General features: G+C 40.5%; 1 protein-coding gene across 1 annotated transcript in view; it reads right to left on the bottom strand.

The window, feature by feature from the left end:
- Window positions 1-3,739: 3,739 nt before the first annotated feature.
- LOC139719171 (acetyl-coenzyme A synthetase, cytoplasmic-like) overlaps window positions 3,740-20,735 on the bottom strand; it is a 53,750-nt gene continuing 36,754 nt past the window's right edge. The window contains exons 5-16 of the mRNA XM_071630604.1: window positions 19,715-19,790; window positions 17,381-17,489; window positions 16,283-16,398; window positions 13,568-13,760; window positions 12,117-12,250; window positions 11,789-11,921; window positions 10,315-10,371; window positions 9,064-9,144; window positions 8,609-8,717; window positions 5,471-5,674; window positions 4,654-4,695; window positions 3,740-4,461 (exon numbers count right to left, since the gene is read on the bottom strand). Coding sequence (XP_071486705.1) covers window positions 4,256-4,461; window positions 4,654-4,695; window positions 5,471-5,674; window positions 8,609-8,717; window positions 9,064-9,144; window positions 10,315-10,371; window positions 11,789-11,921; window positions 12,117-12,250; window positions 13,568-13,760; window positions 16,283-16,398; window positions 17,381-17,489; window positions 19,715-19,790 — 1,460 coding nt within the window. The 3' untranslated portion in view covers window positions 3,740-4,255. The remainder of the gene's footprint in view (window positions 4,462-4,653; window positions 4,696-5,470; window positions 5,675-8,608; window positions 8,718-9,063; window positions 9,145-10,314; window positions 10,372-11,788; window positions 11,922-12,116; window positions 12,251-13,567; window positions 13,761-16,282; window positions 16,399-17,380; window positions 17,490-19,714; window positions 19,791-20,735) is intronic.

Below are 20,735 nucleotides of genomic sequence, written 5' to 3'. Positions count from 1 at the left end.
TTTATCTCCGATTTTCTATACTACAGTCCGACCTTGATTATCCGGCCCTCTCTTATTCAAACTTCTCTATCATCTGGCTGCCTCCAAGTAGTGAAGACACACACAAAAAGAGTGATTTGAAACACAGTCTGACAAAACTCTTGTAAGTTACCCATGATATTCCCTCCAAAAACATGTTGTGGATTTTAGAGTGAAAGGTTTCAAATTCATGACTATGATTTTAAGTGGGCTAGCGTAAATTACACATTACTGTTGCAGTGTATAGTGAGGTGCCCGCACCTCGTCAGGGGCCCGAATACCGTCACCCCGCTTAAAATTGTTTTGAGCCCACTAAACAAAAATGTATACCCGGGACTGTGTTCAGTACGCTTGAAACTTGGCAGGGCTACCACAACCAAGCAAATTGTGGTGAAAACCGAACAGTTTTTCGCGAAAATATGAAATTTTAGTAGGGCTATAGGAATACGTATTATAAGTCACCCGCACACATCTTTTACGTGTATGTCTATGGGAACATCACGGTCACCCGCACACGTCTTTTACGTGCTAAGTCTATGGGAGAGCGGGTGACGAGTTGCGGGCCCCTTCCTTAGCGCGCAACTTTTTCGCATCGTTCGCGTTTGACGACGATAGCTGCAAATTTTCAATATCGATCAGTGAACTTGTGATTCCATTGGAATTTTCAGCATTTTTCCTGTATGTGAGTTGGATTTCAAAGAATTTCAGTGGCGAAATGTGATTCAAATATGGGCAAACATTAACTATGACGAGGTGCGGGTCACCCAAGTATACACTACAATGTACCTATGTACAATAGTAGCTATCACAGGGTCGGCAGCCTACTTGTACTCAAATACACATAAAAATCAGTTTCTTCCATATCCGGACAAAGCGCTTAACCTGGCAGGCGCGAGTCCCAACATGACCAGATAACAGAGTGTGAGTGTAATCTGCTACAAGATAATTAAAGCTGTAGCACCATGGCAGTGGGTGAAAGATTAGTGTGGACTTCAGCGACTAAATGCAGCTGTATGACCACAACAGTCTCCACATTTCCTGGAGCTGTATCAATGCAAAGACCCTTATTAAACAATGCACGCACGACCTCCAAGTCCTGTACTGTGCCTTAACCTTTGACCCTCCTTTGTTGATTGGTCAGTTTGCAAGTGATTTCACAATGTTATGGATATTCATCACCAAAGGTGGCAAGCTGTTGTCTCCACCTGCACATAATTGATGCATTTCAACACTTGGAATGCAATTTGCAGCATTGTAGTTGTTGCTATGTCAGGAAAGCCTGAGGCAGGCCTTCATGCAAACTGTCTGGTTGTCAGGAGAAACCATTGATCAAAAGTATAAGTACATAAAATAACTTGACTATGCAAGAAAAATGATCTCTTTCTAGATTCAATTGGATTTACCTTACATACTACACATTATCATATAGTAAGATACCATCATTAATCATTGAAAACAGCTTTCGCATTACACAGAAAGAATATGTGCAAATGTAAGATCTTGTGATCAAATTAGGCAATGCTTGCAGCGTCAAGAATGACTACAGTGACCAAATGCGCAGCAAGACTACGGCACAGAGTGGGCTACACAAGACTAATGCACAGCAACGTGACCTGAATACCCGTTTGCCATTGGTTATCTTCTGGGAACTTGTCCCAGTACACCTAAATCATCATGCAAGAACTACAACTTTGGCGGAATAGGAAACACACGTGGTGCAACAATGGCGTTTGGAGTTGTCCGCATAATGATGACTTCTGCACAGGGTATGAAGAATGCTTGGATATAAGTTCACTGCTCTTCTCTGTCTTGGAGTGAGTATTGTCTTTGCATACTGATATTGTTTTGAGGGATTTGAGTTTTTTTGAAATATATATATATAAGTGTGTATGGCAAGCAAGATGGGGAGCATGACTGAAATATTTTTGTCAAATCTCACAGGCATAAAACTGCAGGTGTGAATTCCATTGCAGCCACTGATACTCAGCTGCTGCTGTACTCCTGAGTATGGCATGCCAAGCGCATTGAGCACAACATTTATTGCAAAATAAAAGAGACAACACCACGTCCTCTTAAAAAACGGCAAAAACATGCTCGCCAAAACATTGGGAGTGGGTAGGCCCTTTCCAGGGCCAAATACATACCCAAGAAAGAATATGTGGTGCACCATTAAGCCTTCTACCACTAAATTTGGCCGAATCACCTTACCATATTTTGGAGTTTACAGACCCTCATTAATACAACTGAGAGGAGTGCCTAGATGGTATGCACCTATCCTCTAATGAAACAGGAAATTGTACACACACAGAGCAAAGTCCGTAACACTGTGGCATGTTGGACTTTCAGAGGAAAACTTTGTTGACGTTGACTTTCGACAATGACAGTTCGGTTTGACCGAAGTCTTGCGCTAAATGCGCCGACGTGGATATTCCAAGATGACAATACTCGTGCAACACAAAAGAAACATAATACATTAGCAGATTTTGCTGTGAAGTTGGAATGGATGGTTACTTTAAGTCTTTTTTTGCAGTCTGCTAGCTAAATGTGAAAATCCACTGCAATATTGCACGCACACAATCTACACTGACCAGTGTTCTAGAAATGGCCACATGCGCAGGGTACATGAATTAAATATGTCAGCCACAAGCATAAATGGAACATTCCGAGACAAAACATGAAAATTTCACCAGCAAATTATTGGTTAATTACACTAAAGGTCAAGCATACATACTAACAAAAATGATGACATTTCTACTGAAGAAGAAATGCATGAAAATTTGGGCAGCTTTCAGCGAGAAAAATTTTGTAACATGACAAACAATACTGACATATGCTGTATCTCTTGGGCTAAGAAAAAAATAAAGGAAAAGTTGACAAAAAGCAACAAACTTGCGTCAAAATCAGTGCAGCAGCAGAAACTTGCTTTTCCTGAGAGAGATTGAAACTCTTTGCATTCTCAATCAAAAGCAATGTTGCACAAGTAAAACACATCTCTTCTTTACTTTTCTCTTTCTCCTATCTTTAACTATTGAAAGACTGATTAGATTTGATCCTCAAATGCTTTGTACATTTGGCATGAAAACTGTATGTTAACTTTTAAACGAGATACGAAATTACTATCAATCCAGCACTAGGCATCGCTCAAAGAAAATCTGGTGGCACGGCAGGCCAGTAAAGATGTATAAATCGCTTTACAAAAACAAAACACAACAAAACAAATTAACAGGAATTTCACCACACGTGATCCATAAAACATTAATCTTGGTGATACAAGGCAAAACATCTCAAACTTTGATAAATTCATCGAAAAAGAAATATGGAAACAATATCTGAAGAGATTCATACAACTTTGTGCAGTTTAGCATATCATTTCATGGTAAAAGGTGAAGTGGTTAGATATCTAAACAAACTGCTATATATTTAAACAAACTGCTGTGTCTGTGTGATTTCTGGATTCGTCAGATATATAGAAACTTATACGTTATACATACTTCTTTCCATTCTGTCCAGGTGAATTTTGGAATTGTCAACTTCATTGTTCAGTAGAAATAGAAACCCATATATATGCATTTGGTGTTTATATTCTAGTTGCTTTGACACAGTCTAGACAGGGGTAGTAATTCAATAATATATATATATATATAGTATATATATATATATATATATATATATATATATATATATATATATATATATATAGGCATATATATTTTTTGCCAAGTTACAATACATTACTGGCTCCTGTAACAAGATATGACAGTAGCAGCCATTCTTGTAGACTGATTACCACAGCAATCGTTTTTGTGAAAAAGAGACCAGGTAGAGGAGGGAAAATCCCAACAATAGCACAACAATAATTCAGAAATACCACATAGGTTGCTAGGAATTCCACTGATTGTCTACAAGTTTGCGACTTAGAACAAAAACAACAAAAACCAAATACACAAAAAAATAAAGACAATAATCAACTGAAAGTATGACTTTTTTTTTCTAAAAGCATGACTACCCACCTTTATATTTCAGGATCACATAAGGCCAAATAGAAAGGGTAAAAAAAACAAGGCCTACATATTGACATGAACTTCGCAGATCTGAAAAGAATCTTTGACACAATTCTTGGTAGGAGCTGAATAATATGATCACAACCTGAATGAATATGGCAACTGTCGAGAATTTAAGTTTTCATAGCTTTGCTCTGTCACAATCTTCAGCCTGGACAAAACTGAACACAGCTGCTCTATGAATCGAGATGCTTGGGACGGTTGGCGAAGAGGACGTCGACGACGGAGGAGTCGGCCATCGTGGAGACGTCGCCGAGGTCGTGGTCGTTGACGGCGATCTTGCGCAGCACACGGCGCATGATCTTGCCGGAGCGGGTCTTGGGCAGGCCCGGCGCATTGTGGACGACCTCCGGGGCGGCAAACGGGCCGATCTTGGCACGGACTGCATGGTAAACAAGGTGTGACAAGGAATTTTTGTGATACACAGTTGCCAGCATCACACCTGTGGATTAATCTCCCCTTGATCATTACAGTCTGTATCCACAAACTCTTTTAAAACAAAGTGATGCATCATCAGAATTGTGGTTTAAATTACGCACTCTTGGTACGTGTGAAGACAGCCTCAGTCACTTACCATGTGTAACAAGCTCCTTGATGAGTTCTCCAGAAAACTCGGCTCCCTATTAAAAAAAAGAAAGAGAAAATGTTAAAATACATCTCCATTTGTATTTCTGATCACTTCTCCAGTAAAAGTTTGTAAATTGAAAAATGTAAATCCTTTCATCTTGAAGTAATCAGGTTGCTACGAGTCCTTTACATTCCATAAAGATTAAATGTGAATGACATAATTTGTTTTACTTGATTACTTTGAAACAAACAGAAGAGGAAGTACACATTTAGAGTCCAGGTCAACGAAAGACTCATCAGGTGATGACATCCTAACTTCATGAATATTTGAATAACATTGTTGAGGTGACAAAACCTTGTATCACAGATTTTGGTGAAAATGACTTTTTTGGATTAATTGTCAGATAATTTGGTAAGTAATGTTCTGTCCGAATCTAAGCTGTCTTATCCCCCAAAAAATGAAGCCACCATGGCATGTCATGTCCAGGGAAAGACAATCCCATAATTTGTTATAGTGCAAGAAGTGGTTGTGACCAGTATAACTTTTTGTGAAAACATACAGTGTAAGTATTCCAATTCTGTGACAAGTATTTCTATGAGTTTTCTCCAATTCAATGAAATTCCTTCTTTAATTTGTTACAGTTATCAGAGTCTACATTATTCACAGAAATCAAGTTGCCCTTGGCGTGGAAATTCGTTCAAATTCCTTGAATAAAAGGACTAACATCTAAATTAAAATCCAATCAGAATGCTAAGAGTTTGAGGAAGTGATGTATCAGTCCTCATATATGCAAAAACTGAGCTTGAGTTTTCAAACATCCAACTCACCTCGACTAGGGTCACAAAACAGTAGCAGGCTTCTCCCTTGGTCTTGTGAGGGTAGGCCACCGCGGCCGCCTCCGCCACCTTCGGGTTTTCAATGACGGCAGACTCAATCTCCGCCGTGCTGAGGAGGTGGCCCGAGACGTTGAACATGTCATCAATTCGCCCTGTGATCCAGAAGTAGCCATCTTCGTCCCTCTTGCAGCCTGAAAATGACAGGATTGATTGATCAGCTAATTGCTTTATGATTGCTTTTTCAACAGATTCATGGTTGATTCATTGCTCAAGCCATTTAAACCTGTTCTAAATCATTGCATTTCTTTTCTAAAAAATAAAGAAAATGGACTATCACAATTAGAACAATGATTCTGCTTCAAAGGATTTACACACACACACACCAAAAAAAAAAAAAAAACTAGAAATGTCGCTACGGCGACTGGTATGCCTCCGCCATAATGCATGGTTCTCCTAATAGGTCTATAGTACAATGTCTTGACAATGTGTGATGCCAGTTTCACACAATTGGCAAAATATTAAAATGACAGGTTTGCCACAAATGTGCTGAATGTTCACTTTCCTAGAACTAGGTTCAATTGGATGAATGATTAAAACGTCAGAGTGCAGGTATTTGGGGAACTGATGATTTTTACTTGACTTTTGACCCTTTTATAAGTTTATGCATAGAGTAATTTTCAAGGTATTGAGAACTAGACATATCGCTACGGCTACTGATATGCCTCCGCCATAATGCATGGTTCTCCTAATAGGTCTATAGTACAATGTCTTGACAATGTGTGATGACAGTTTCACACAACTGGCAAAATATTAAAAGGACAGGTTTGACACAAATGTGCTGAATGTTCACTTTCCTAGAACTAGGTTCAATTGGATGAATGATTACAATGTCAGAGTGCAGGTATTTGGGGAACTGATGATTTTTACTTGACTTTTGACCCTTTTATAAGTTTATGCATTGAGTAATTTTCAAGGTATTGAGGAAAAGTATAATTTCAGTATCAAATGGGAAAATAGCATTATCTAAACCTGGCCTTTGACCTTTGACCTCACAGTTCCAAAGAGAATCACTGTTAGGTTGAACATGCATAAATATGTAAGTTTCATGATGATACCTGGAGTTACTTTCGAGATATGGAGGAAAAAGCGCAATTTAGCACTTTCACTTGACCTTTGACCTTTGACCTTTTGGCAAGAAACTTCCCCAAAAATATATATTGGGTAATCCATGCCATACATCAAGTTAAAAAAAAAAAAAACCTTCAGGCATATTGCATTCTAAGGAAAGTAGTGATATTTTGAGGAGTTGACCTTGACCTTTGACCCCCTGACCTTTGACCCACGACCCCAACTTCCCTAGATAATCACTGCCCATCAGTACAAGCATATATACTAAGTTCCATGAAGACACCTTGAACCATTTGCGAGATATGGAGAAAAACATGAAATTTCAATTTTTTTTTTCACAAAATAACCTGTGACCTTTGACCTTTGACCCTGTGACCCTAAAATCCACACAAAGTATTATCCCCCAAGGATATACCCTCATACCAAGTTTGATGTAAAACCACCACACGGTTCTTGAGATATCGACAAAAACAAAACGGGACGGACGGACGTACGGACGGACGTACGAACGTACGGACGTACGGACGGACGGACGGACGGACGGACGGACAACCCGAAAACATAATGCCTCCGGCCACTTCGTTGCGGAGGCATAAAAAGTACAATTTCAGTATCAAATGGTAAAATAGTATTATCTAAACCTGGCCTTTGACCTTTGACCTCACAGTTCCAAAGAGAATCACTGTTAGGTAGAACATGCATAAATATGTAAGTTTCATGATGATACCTTGATTTACTTTCGAGATATGGAGGAAAAAGTGAAATTTAGCACTTTCACTTGACCTTTGACCTTTTGACCTTTGACCCTTTGGCAAGAAACTTCCCACATAATATAAATATTGGGTAATACATGCATACATCAAGTTTTAAAAAAAATCCTTCAGGCATTGCATAAATGTAAGGAAAGTAGTGATATTTTGTGGAGTTGACCTTGACCTTTGACCCCCTGACCTTTGACCCATGACCCCCAACTTTCCTAGATAATCACTGCCTATCGGTACATGCATATATACGAAGTTCCATGAAGATACCTTGAACCATTTGCGAGATATGAAGAAAAACATTAAATTTCAACCTTTTTTTCACAAAATAACCTGTGACCTTTGACCTTTGACCCTGTGACCCTAAAATCCAAACAAAGTATTATCCCCCCAGGATATACCCTCATACCAAGTTTGATGTAAAACCACTACACGGTTCTTGAGATATCGACAAAAACAAAACGGGACGGACGGACGGACGACCCGAAAACAGAATGCCTCCGGCCACTTCGTTGGCGGAGGCATAAAAAGTTGGCAAGTATTTGCTTTGAAGCATAATGCAAGAACAGGAGAGGAAAGGGGAGAGGGGAAAGTAGGAAGGGGAAAGGAGGGAAGGTGAGGGGAAGGGAGGGTTAGGTGAGGGGAGGGGAGGGGAGGGGAGGGAAGGAAGGGGAGAGGAGAGGGGTGAGGGGAGGAAAAGGGAGAGGGAGGGGAGTAGGGAAAAGAGGGGAGGGGAGGGGAGGGAAGGAAGGGGAGAGGAGAGGGGTGAGGGGAGGAAAAGGGAGAGGGAGGGGAGTAGGGAAAAGAGGGGAGGGGAGCATAGGGAAGGGAGAAGAAGATCAGGGGAGGGGAAAGACGGGGAGGGATAGAAGGGAGGGGTGGAAAGAGATAGGGGCAAGGGGAGGGAAAGTGAAAGGAGGGATCCATGATGTCTGCTCCTGCAACAATTGCTCCCATGAAATATCTGAACTATATGCCAAACATAAATTCTACCCACAAACATAACCCTAACCCTAATCCTCACATCAAACTAAACATAAAACCGTATCACAACCCTTACCCCAACTACATGTCGTTGGAGAAAATAACACCAGGACAATTGTTGCACAAGCAAAAAGTCATGTCACCATAGCGAGAAGAGGGGAGAAGGGAAGAGGGGAGGGAAGGGGAGAGGAAGGGAGGGAAGAAGAATGGGAGAAGGGAGGGAAAGGGATGCTAGAGGTAGGAATTTCTCACCGTCTCCAGTCTTGTAGTATCCAGGAAACTGCCTGAAGTAGGTATCTTCATAGCGATTGTGATCACCGTACACAGTCCTCATTATACCAGGCCATGGCTTCTTGAACACCTGAATGGTTGAATATCAAGGGAAACAAAAGAAATCAAACAATAATTGAAATACAGCTGAAATCTTTTCAAAGAGGACATGTACAAAGGGAGTTACGTACCATCATTCATTTTTAGCTAAATATAAAAAACAATACAAAAAAAAATCTTACAAATGCATAAAATTCAGACTGAAGTTTCTTCACAGGGACCAACTTACTATTCCTCTTCTTAGCAGATAGTAACACAAGTGAACAGCACTTGCTATCAAACTGACAAGTGTGTTTCTAAGCCAGTCATAGCATAAAAAGTTTTATGAAACTTTCATATAAAAATGTGAGGGGGGGGGGTAGAAGATGACCACTTACCAGATATCCTTCACATGCACCCTCCAGCTCTTCTCCCTTCTCGTTGACCACTGCTGCATCGATGCCAAAGAAGGGAAAGGTCTGAAAAGTTTAAGAAGAGGATGACATCTCAAAAGGCGTTCCAAAATGCATATGATAAGGTGGTGTGGCCACACCTTGACACCAAGGGGTGGCCTCTTCAGTGTTAGCCAGTAAGCCCTGCCACAGGGGCTTGTTATTTTATCATCCCCGCATTGCCAGATACCAAGTAGCTACTTTTACACTTGGGAAAGAAGGGAGATCATGCGAATGACACAACATTTGCTCCACAATTATTGCTCCGGTCCTATTTTCTCCAAGGACTTAGGGTTAAGTATAGGGTTGTGATAGGATTTTAGGTTAAGTTTGATGTGAGGATTAGGATTAAGGTTAGGGTTATGCTTGAGAGTAGAACTTTTGTTTGGCTTAGTTTGCAGATATTTTCATGGGTACATTTGTGGCAGGAGCAAATGTCATGGAACCATCATGGGGGATGGGGGAGGGGGAGGGGGAGGGGATAGCATCTCTGAAAAAGACACATGCACTTGGTAGGATGTAAGGTCAGGTAGTCTCAGGTTTACAAACCCCAAGCTTTGTGCACACTCTATGTAACACAGCTGAGTCCACGTTGTTAAATCCATAAAATGACCACTGGACAAAATCTTAGATTTCAAGAATATCAGGATAACTCTTCACTGTCAGCACCATGTTCAGTTCTATCCAGTCAGCAGTCTTTCGCAAAGTTGAACAGACTGTTTCAGGGCAGATTCTCAGTAGTTTCTAAGGACAGTGGTTCTCGGTGTATGCCTAACAATCTCTCAACTCGGGCTCAACAGCCTCAACAATCTTTTTATGATTCCTCTTTTAATGAGGCCTGTCAAGATATGCTGCAGGTGGTGAATTTTACACAGTAATTTTGACAATGTCAGTGAGATATCGCTGAACGACCACTGAAAGACTGAAAGCAACCACTGCAATACTCTGGCAAACATCCTTGAGAAAACACATCATTTGATAGCAAATACTAGGAGGTGCACTGCAACTGTTGTCAGAACATTTTCTGTGAGGAGAACAATGATGAATACCTCCACAGCTTTAGTTCAGCAAATTAACTGCGCTGCTGTGTATGGCATATATTCAGTATCCAGCTAAACAAATTGGGCAGTCAAGGAGTTCAGTGCTTGGCAAATGGCACATTGAAAACTGAAAGGGGGAAAAAGTGGCTAAACTTACCGCAGAGCCGGGCTTCATGGGAGTTGCTCCGGGAAGAGGGGTGAGGGTGTGGCCTCCCTGAAAGGAGCAATGCAGGTGTGAGGGAGAGACAGGTACGTGTTGGGGGGGGGGGGGGGCAAGACGAAGAAGCATCAAGACGGAGAAATAGTGTACCTTATTGAACTGCACTCTGGATTTATATTTCCTGGAGATAGGCTGGTTAACTGATGTATTTAAGAAAGTATTATGAAAATGGGATACAGTAGCAACCTTCACGGCACCTTAGAATTGTGATTTTCTCTTGCAACTTAGTCCTTGCACCTGGAAAAAAATTATGAAGCCATGTAGCGAAAGATACAGCTTGTTATGTTCTTTGTTTACCAACTATTGCTGAATTACGAAAGCTACTATTATATCTACATATAAGATATCTCTTTTGCTCGAAAGACCTGGTAACAAACAGGCTATTCTGCCCATCTGCACAAGGCTATTAAAATGCATTCAAGTATTTGAGATCATATTTGTATGCACTAGCTGTTGCTATGTGGCGCAGGCCCCAAGAAAGTTTTCTTGTTGTCATAATCACAATTTGCACATTGTTGTCAAAATTGCAATGCTCATTTCACTTCCTGGCATATGTTTGAACAAGCTTATTAATATAAATATCTGTTAAGATAATGGTTCTGATATCAATATTGGTTTTGATGATAATGATTTTCTCTGTCTCCATTTTTCCATCAAAATAAACGTCACTTCAACTTTACAACATATTGATGATGCACTTAATTCTGACTATTTATTGATAAACAATGAATAGTAGATGACTAAGCAATTCAATTTACTGGAATACTACAATATAGGTTCATCAGACATTGAACAAAAACAACACAAACTAGAGAAGCACTCTGAGAGCGCAGACCTCCGCCAAGCATGCAGCTCATTTCCATCACTGATCTTGTTCTTCCATAGAGATATCAGTGATTTCCACCCATACGTACTTATACTATATAGCATGCTGAAAGTGTTTATACATTTGTATAATACTACGTAGTGTGCTGAAAGTCTCCCGATTTCCCAATATAGAAGCCTTTGTTACGTCATAAACCCTCAGCTGCACAGCGCGCCTCACCCCAGCAGAAACTAGAGCACGCACTTTAGTGCGCGCATGCAAACCTCAAATACGCGCAGCCTGAACTCCCAAGTTCACTGACTCTCCCTGCCAAAATATCAAAAATCCCTCATAAATTCCCCCAAAATTCTTGGATCACTACCAAAAGTTAATCGTTTATAACTCGTGTCATTCTAAACCTTTCCTGCAAGTTTCATCACAATCCGTTGTCTCCTTTTTGAGTTATTTTGCGCACAGACAAACGAACGAACGAACAAACGAACAAACCAAACATAACCTCCTCCCTTGGCGGAGGTAATAAAAGTAAAAACAGGGCAATAAGTGTTCCTTTATGTTTGTTTGGGTTCTATCTTTTTCAACACTCACTGTTTCAGTTTGCCAGAACGTGTCAGAGATGGAACATCGTGCATCGCCAATGACGTTGTAGTAGAACAGCCATGCCTCTGGGTTGATTGGTTCACCGACTGTGGCCAGAACCCGCAGTGATTCTCGGCTATACCTAGTAACAATGGACAAAGACAGTATTGAACAGGTAGAACGAATAAAAATGAATAACTACCCATTGTACTGTGCATAGATTTTGAATAAAACTTCCCTTACTATGTACAGATTTTGACGTACATAAGTCTACAACCCAAGTGCTTTAGAGCTGATCATCTCTTACTGCTGGTATGCCAAAATATTCAAGACTTACTTTTTGACAGGAGCTTCCCCGTACTTCATGAGCGTTCGTATAAGGGTTGGTGCTGTGTAGAGGATGGTCACTTTGTACTTGTCGACAATTTGCCAGCATCTGGTTTCGTCTGGGTACAGAGGAGTTCCTTCGAACTACACAACACAAAGACCAAGGAGGCACTTTTTTTTAATGACGGAAAATTTGCTTTAAACAGTAGGCTTCTTTGTTATTCCTAAATAAATTGAATTTCTTTGTGTTTGCTTGTTGTTGTATTTTAACCTCTGCTCTGGAGTCATTTCACATGAATATATTCAATCTCCTCTGACATTATCGTGGAACATTCCAGAAGATTGTCAGAATTGGGCAATACCCACAACTACTGTGGAAATACAAACAGGGAAAAATGTGTGGTTGTGACTATATCATTTTTTTTTTCATTTCTGTCACAAGTGCTTCAAGTATATTCTGTGTATATAAGACACCATAAGTTGGGCAAACATAAACCTAGCAACATTGCAATCTACAAAGATAATCACGAATCATACATTTATGTTACAAGCCAACATGCTGGCTTGCCCAGGTCAACCAGGAGCTGTCTGTGGGGCAAGTAAATATGGATCTTTCCTTGACTGTTAAATGGCTATGACACTTGCCTATAAAATTCTCTTTCTGGCCAGGTGGGAGAACTATTTTGACATCACTTCCTGATCATTGCTCTCTGGTTGTGCATTTCTATCAACACAATGCTACATAACAGAACCAAACCTAAGTTTGAAGAACGTGCATCATTTGCAAAAAATAAAAAAATTCACGTTCTGCAGACACTCTGCAGCACAATAAAACTACTGGGTCTAAATATCATCCTTTTTATGGCCATCTAGTTAAAGAGGGATGTCGGACCACTTAAATGTTAGTCTGAGAAGAAAGAGTAAAAGTTTCTGAGAACAACAGAACAAATTTAACCAAGTTGGACAAACATTAAAATAAGTTAGGAAATTGTTTTGCTAAATTTCATAAAATCCTTCTTGACCAGTATGGAAATGAGTATTTAAAGTTGATGATGTCATCATCTTACAACTTGCCATGATATAGTTTGTACTAAAAATTTTGAAATTTACAGGGGTTTTTTCACTCATTTGCTGCAAATTCATATCAATTGTTTGTCAACTGTTTTGCAACAATTTGCTAAACTTCACAATTTTTCAAATTCTCTCATTCTATCTGACAATGATTGAATTTTCACTGCTGTGCATGTAAAACTTTACTCTTCCTGTTCAGTCAAACTTCAACCTGGTACAAAATTTCCCTTTAATTGTGACAATAGAAGCCCTCTAAAGGTTCTTCATTTAAAACTGACACAACTATGTTCTTCATCCTCCTCCTCCACCTCCCAACCCCAGCCAGCCCAACCACTTCCAACCAACCCCCACCATCCCCAACCACTCCCAACTGACAGCACCTCAACTGACCATGACACTGGTGGCCCCATTGGCCATGGGACCGTAGCACACATAGGAGTGACCGGTGATCCAGCCAATGTCTGCTGTGCACCAGTAGATGTCTGACTCGTGGTGGTCGAATGAATACTTGAAGGTGGTGGCCGCATAGAGGAGGTAGCCTATCTGAGTGTGGACCACACCCTTGGGCTTCCCTGTAGAACCACTGGAGTTGAACGACAATCATAATGACTTTAGCACACAGTGCATATTAACTACTGTTAAAGAGGACATTTTCAAGCGAGTAATTTTTTGCGTTGGGCCATGTAAGATTATGCAGCGGAAGCAAAACATAAGACACAGTTACTGAAATATACGACATCACCACATTAAATACAATTACTGTAACATATATGACAAGCAAAACACTTTGCATGCTTTCATTTTCGTGCAAGTTTCATGTTGCACAAAATGTGCAAAAGTTTCCACACCCTTACAACTTCTTCTGTAGAAGCTGTTATTTTCACGAGGGTTTAATTTTCGCAAATTTCGCAAATCACAGTAGGACTGCGAATTTAACAACACGCAAAAATGTCACCATACGCTAAGGTAGTCATGCACGTACGACAGCCTCTGTGTCGATTCACGAAAACAACATCTCGCGGAAATGTCCAGGACCTCCTCATTCGCGAAAATATCAGTATGCGAAGAAGTTCAGCATATACAGTACTTCTACAGTGCAACAAAATTCTCCACACCCATGTACCCTGGACACATGTGAACATGTGTAAAACAGCTGTGAGGCAATCCTATCTATCAGCTACTTAGATTAGACTTGCTGATTGCATGTATAGGGTAGGTTGCCCCCTCATGTGGTATCTGATAAATCTCAAAAGGAAGTGGGTATCAATCACACAGACCTACACGTATGCCCATCAATCTACAAAAACATAGCATTATCTTCACTCAAAGCTATTTTGAAGAATGGGTAAAAAAGCACCAAAAACAAACAGGAAACAAAAAACTTGATGTGCCCTTTCATTTCCTACATTACAACAGCCACACCATTTGATCTATCAGATATGCTAAATGCTACTCCAAAACCCTGCATCATTTACACTAAAGGAACAGTGATCTGTCATTTTCATTGTGGTGTGGGAGCTGTTTCTGCATTTGCACTTGTCTCAAAGTCCAGGCGGAGCAGCGACAAGAACAAATTACAATAATTGTGGAAGAAATCCAACCCCATTCCCACCCCCCCCCCCCCCCCCCCACATACACACAATCTCCTGTGCATAAACCATGAAGGAGAAAGGGAAAAGACTCCTCTGATTATTATGATGTACAGGTAGTTATTGTCTTCAATGACTGGTTGGAAATGTGTGCAAAGCACACAGCTGTTGTTATACAACACATGTATGGAATCTTGCCTTCTGATTGGATGAATGCTGGTCACATGACATTCAGAGGAATCGGCTATCCAACGCTCACACTCAATGGCAGTGCAATAGTCGACTATTGAACGGTACAAGCGAGCCGGCGGTACAAGCGAGCCGGCAGTGCAATAGACCTGAGGACACACTGAACTTGTGTATCGTACAGCTAGCTACTGGCATTGATGCATACGCGCACCCGTCCGTAGGGTTTGCGCTGAGCCAGCACCTTGGCCAGCACGCAACAACCGGTTCACCAGTCCACCATTTTTTAATGACGTGTACCATACCACCACCGGTCACCCACACACGTCGCTCGGCCATGCCACTACGTTATCATGGCTACGTAGACCTACCTCTTTTCACCCGAGCTTTGTTCTCGTCTCTGATGAGGATAATGCAGCAGCAAATACTAAGAAAGTGATCAAATACAGTATGCTTTAAATAGAGGTAAGCAAACTCTCTAGACCTAGCTATATAGGGTTTAGTTAGACCTTTTTTTTCAAGACCTAGGGGGCTATCGAGCCAGTGGCAGTACGTTACGTAGCTAGTTGGCCTAACGTTAGGCGTAGGCTTTCGCGTAGCTCTCGATCTACCTATTTAGGGTTAAAGCATATCTATTATTGGTCCAAACCCTAGACCATGCCTAAGTATTTCGATATCATGTGTTGTATAAAACAAATATTCAATGTTTATCATTCGTGCGACGGTACCGAATATTACATTCGGTGCAAGTTTAACCGTTCTATTCAACTCCGCTTCGCATCGTTGAACAGAACGGTTAAACTTGCACGCTCATGTAATATTCGGAACCATCGCACTCATAAACATTGAATATTTGTATAATATCACACACAGCCATGCTCACAATGTGGAGGTATAAACACAACTTTTCCCCTCTATTGTGAGGCAAAATGGCTGAAGGCCAGATCATCCACAATAATTGTCCTCAAGCAGTTTTGGTTCATGGGGTTTTCAAGAAGAAGATGAAAATGTAAAAAGTTTATGCATGATGAACGACGCACAACGCACGACACAAGACACATGACGGGCGCTGGGCGCCAGATGGTGAGCGATCGCAATAGCTCACTTGAGCCTTTGGCTCAGGCGAGCTAAAAATCTAAAACTTAATGGCGAAAGAAATTCTGAAGAGCATTAAACTGTGAACATTTCACTGCATTTGAATTGCCAAAAAGTCTGAAAAGTGGGTTTTTGGGCAGAGTGAAAAAAGAAGAAGAAGAAGCTGAAATTAGATTGAACACTGAAGTCTCACATCCGTGGCATCATCAGGAGGAAGGTTTGTGAAGCCACTCACCTGGTGTAAAGCATGAAGAGAGGATCCTCCGCCTCCAGCCAGACCGGCTCACACTCTTCGCTCGACCCCTCCATCACATCGTGCCACCAGTGGTCGCGACCTTTGTGGAAGTCCGTCTTCGAAGTATGTGGGGGAATTCAGTGTTTGAATCGCATGTTATGGTTTAATCAAAGAGTTTACACATTAATACGTACTAGAGCGCTGACTTGCAATACGCCCTGTACATTCGTTCTGTGAGCATACAGAGTGAGAAGGGCACAAAGAGGTTACATACTTAATATTATCACTAGAGGACGGACTATGTATTCTGTCAGGACTGTATTCTCTGCATGTGCATTTTAAATCTACATCTGGCAAACTCAGGCTGCATCAGAGAGGTGATGCATGCTTTCTGTCATGCTGATCTTGCCCAGTGTTCTTGCCACTCTTAGTAACAGTAGATAGTGCCCTTGTGATCATACATTGTAAAAATTTTGCAGAGTGGTAGAACTCCCTCTATCTACTAGGTGGTGACATATGTAAAATCTTTGTTTTTAATGCAGTCTGCACATGTGCATAGAAAGTGCTATATTGAAGTCCACTGGATTGTGGTGTGTTATTTTGTGTTGGAAAGCACCGCGATAAGTCACACCTGCGCCTGGCTTAACGCCATCGCACAAGGTAAACTTTTGTACTTATGTCATATCCATGGGAAATCACCTCTCATTGAGGGCAACAGGTTAAACACCAAATTCACACACAGAAACATCCATTTTTTTTATAACCTACAGCTGAGGGTTTGCTTAATTCTGTGTACCCATAAGTCTTAAATAGAATACAAACTTTGATATCAAAACAAAAAACATTTAATATGTTAATGGGACATTACTGCATAAGAACAAACAATCAAATGTTCCTAACATAAACACACAAAGGATGCCAAATGTGACTGGTGCATGTTTAAATTTTTAGGGGCCTACCTACATACACTATATTGTCCTTTATATTTCTCACAGTAAGGAGTAAATATGATGTTATACCCATGACAAGCACATTCCATAATTTCCCCCATAAAATCTTGGCCTCTTCCTGCCACTGAAAGTTTATAAGGTGTCTCACCTTGAGTGTGTAGCATGGTCTCTTGGCAACCGGTGATGTTCTGTCTCCATTGGTCGCATCAGGTGACCCCAGATGACGTACAACAAATACAGTCTCCACGACAAAGTCTCTGGAAAAAAAAAAAATAACCAACCAACATAGAAGAGATGAAAATGCCTGTATTCTATTTTGCATAATATTTCATCACACCTAACCTCTCTTAAACCATCAAAAACTGGACACATTCTGATCTATTACCAACCCGTTGAGGATGGGCTGATTTTGCTAAAACACGGATTTACCCACAAACACCTGTCTGAGTATACTCAGGACTCGTCTTCAAAGGGTCAAAAGGCCATGTCATTGCAGGTGAATTGCCTACAAACTTCAATAGCCAGTTCATAACTTGCTCTTGTGCACATGACCTTTCATTTTTCTCAGTTGGTCATGCACTTCACTCATTTTCAGAGAGATATACATGCACAAGCTTGCCCGACCTGACAGTTTGTGTAATTCATGTTCAAAAAAAGAATGAACTTGCATGCATCATGTGATAAGAATGGCCCTTAATTAACACTTTGGGGATCATCCACTTCATTGTTTTGCACGAAATGTATTTTCATCAAATAAACTTTTAATTATTCCTAGAGTTGCATGTTCTTTTATATTTTATATAAGTGGTTACTAATTATCCTGCAAAAAGTTAAAACCTGAATCTCCATCTCAACCAGAACTATACCATCCCTTTAAGGAAAACGTTGTTGCTGTCAGGTGGATGTGCTGGCCAACACCACTTAGAAGAATTTCATGAATAATCGTTACATCACAAACACTTATTTCAGTGAATTTTAACACTGTGATGCCTGTTATAACTAATGACCTTTTTTTCCAGTCATGTGCACTGTGAATAAAGAGCTGGCTTATACTGTATACGCTATATATTTTGCGAGGGTTTTATTTTCGCGAATTTCGCGAGTCGGGAGCTATTCGCGAAATTAACAACACGCGAAAATATTACCTTCCAAAATGAATCCCTTGCCTTGATGATACGAACATTTCAGTACTAGAATACCATGTCACGGCTTACTGAACAGACCATACTGGCTAAGCTGGTTTACGCACGTCCACGTCTACTTACGAATACTGTAGAGAGCCAATCCATTATCGCAAGGGGACCACTTGTCAGAAATCTAGCGCGATAGACTTTCCACTTCAAAAATGTTGAATTCTAACTTACTAGTTCGCAGAGTTTGGCAAGTCTTTTTCATGCAGTGTATAACTAGTATCATTCTTACATGCTAGTAAGTTGAAAATTCACACTTTCTTTGCCACTTCATATTTTCTCTGGTCCCCCAATCGCGAATTTAACCACTCGCGAAAATGTGTGACATCGGCAATTCGCAAAAATTTATGTACGCGAAAATTATAGCGTATACAGTAACTATCCCATGGGCAATGCTTTAACTGTAGTTGGGCCCATGGGAAGCTGTGAGGGCACACTACACTTCTGTAGTCTTCAAAGCATGTACACAAATTTTATCAAACTTTTTGTGTCCACACTGCAATAAAGATCAGTCATTTTGCATACTCCACAAAACAGTTAAAAGTTTGCAGTTTTTCACAAGATCATCTGCCATCTATCACATCAGACAAACATAATTTTTTTCTTTAAATGAAAAAATAACACGGTTTGTAGATTGCCACTATCTCTAAAACTTAATAGCAGACCTCCTAACCTCTCTAACTGAAAATTAGGAACAATTTGGCTCAAAAGTAGGAAAGAAGAAGTAGCAGGACCGACATGAGTGTGCGGTAAAATTTATCAAGGAAAATAGGAAACGCCTACTGAAACAAGAGCAGGGAATACTTAAAATTCAGATTCTTTCCTCCAAATTCAGAATGGTTGGGAGGTCTGTACCACTAATTGAAAGTAAAGTGGATTTGAGCCAGCATGTCTAGCCTACCAGCATGTGTTTCACTGCCAAGTTTGTGAGCCTACCAGCAACCGCACATTTTATTGCACCATCAAAATCTACAAATTCGAACCTAGAGCAGTCACACATAATTCGTCCTGATGCATTTGTGCTGTGCCGATAACTGTGTATGTCCATGATATAATTGTAAGTATACCTTGTGGTATGACCCCAACTGTTTGACCCATTGAGAACGAGACTCCCAAGTATACTTGGGCAAGTGTCTACGGGAAATGTGTGTTAAGTAGTAAATTCAGCCAGTCCTCAACGGTTTAAATGAAAATTTCTTCTTTTGCCACAATGGTCTGAGGACTCTTTGGCCCAGGACCCAGCAACACTCTACACTTTACAGGAAACTATAAAGGGAAAATGATGTACTCACTGCTTTTTGCACAGCGTCACTGCTTCGTCCGCAATTTCCTTCAGGTTGACCAGCTTTTTCCCCCTATACACACCATCTTCAGAAAAATAGAAAAGAAAGGGACATAGCACATAGTACTAAGTATGAAAATTCTTATACATATAATTTCCAGGAAAGAATAATTCAAGCTCATAAAATGAAAAAGGTTATCTCTTAAGTTTGCCACATGCACATGCCCGACTCAGTTGACAGCTTGCCAACTTCACACATTTTGCTCAAAAGCACAATCACATAGAAACTGAACAGTAAAATAGCAGTGTACCACAGTACATTGAAAGCATCACTGCCATAAATAGCTTTGTCAATAAAACATTGCAGCAAAGTTTGCCTTTTTTTTAAAACTTTATTGTACTGCATTTAAAGATAATAAAAAGTTTTGGTACCTCAAAAGTGTCCTTGAATTTCCTTGTCTTAGTTTGTGTTTCAGGTTAAAGTACCTTTCATATAACTAACACTGTGAGACTTACTCGCCCCAAAGTGCTCTCATGTCTTAGTAATCATGCAATTAACTGCGATCAGCAGCCCCATACGCATAGCGACCAGCAGTCCCATACGCATAGCGTAATCGGGCTTCGCATTGTAGCATTCAGGATCATGACAGATTTAGTATCGCAGGGTAAATGTCAACTTATAATCCCATAAATTCTTCAATTTGAAGACTTACCAATTAACTTGAAGTATTGAAAACAGGCTTCGGGCAACGTTTGGTTCTGCCTATAGTCCCTTTCTGTTCGAATTGATGACTGAATGTGACTCGGTCGACAGGACCTTAGGAGAGCTACATACAGTACACTGAATACTACAGCCAGTGCATGCGAACACATCACATGCACACAAATTTCAAATCCATGAACGGATAAGATGTTTGTGTGCGCATGCGCTGGCCATGGTATCCAGTGTATGTAGCTCTCCCAAGGTCCTCTCGACCGAGTCACATTCAGTCATCAATTCGAACAGAAAGGGACTATTGGCAGAACCAAAC

Source organism: Diadema antillarum, unplaced genomic scaffold (genome assembly GCF_040938485.1).
Source record: "Diadema antillarum isolate AM-2024a unplaced genomic scaffold, OU_Dant_1.0 scf00000106, whole genome shotgun sequence".
In the NCBI taxonomy this organism is placed as follows: domain Eukaryota; kingdom Metazoa; phylum Echinodermata; class Echinoidea; order Diadematoida; family Diadematidae; genus Diadema; species Diadema antillarum.
Note: the sequence above shows the minus strand (reverse complement) of the source record. Positions and strands in the feature narration are given on the sequence as shown.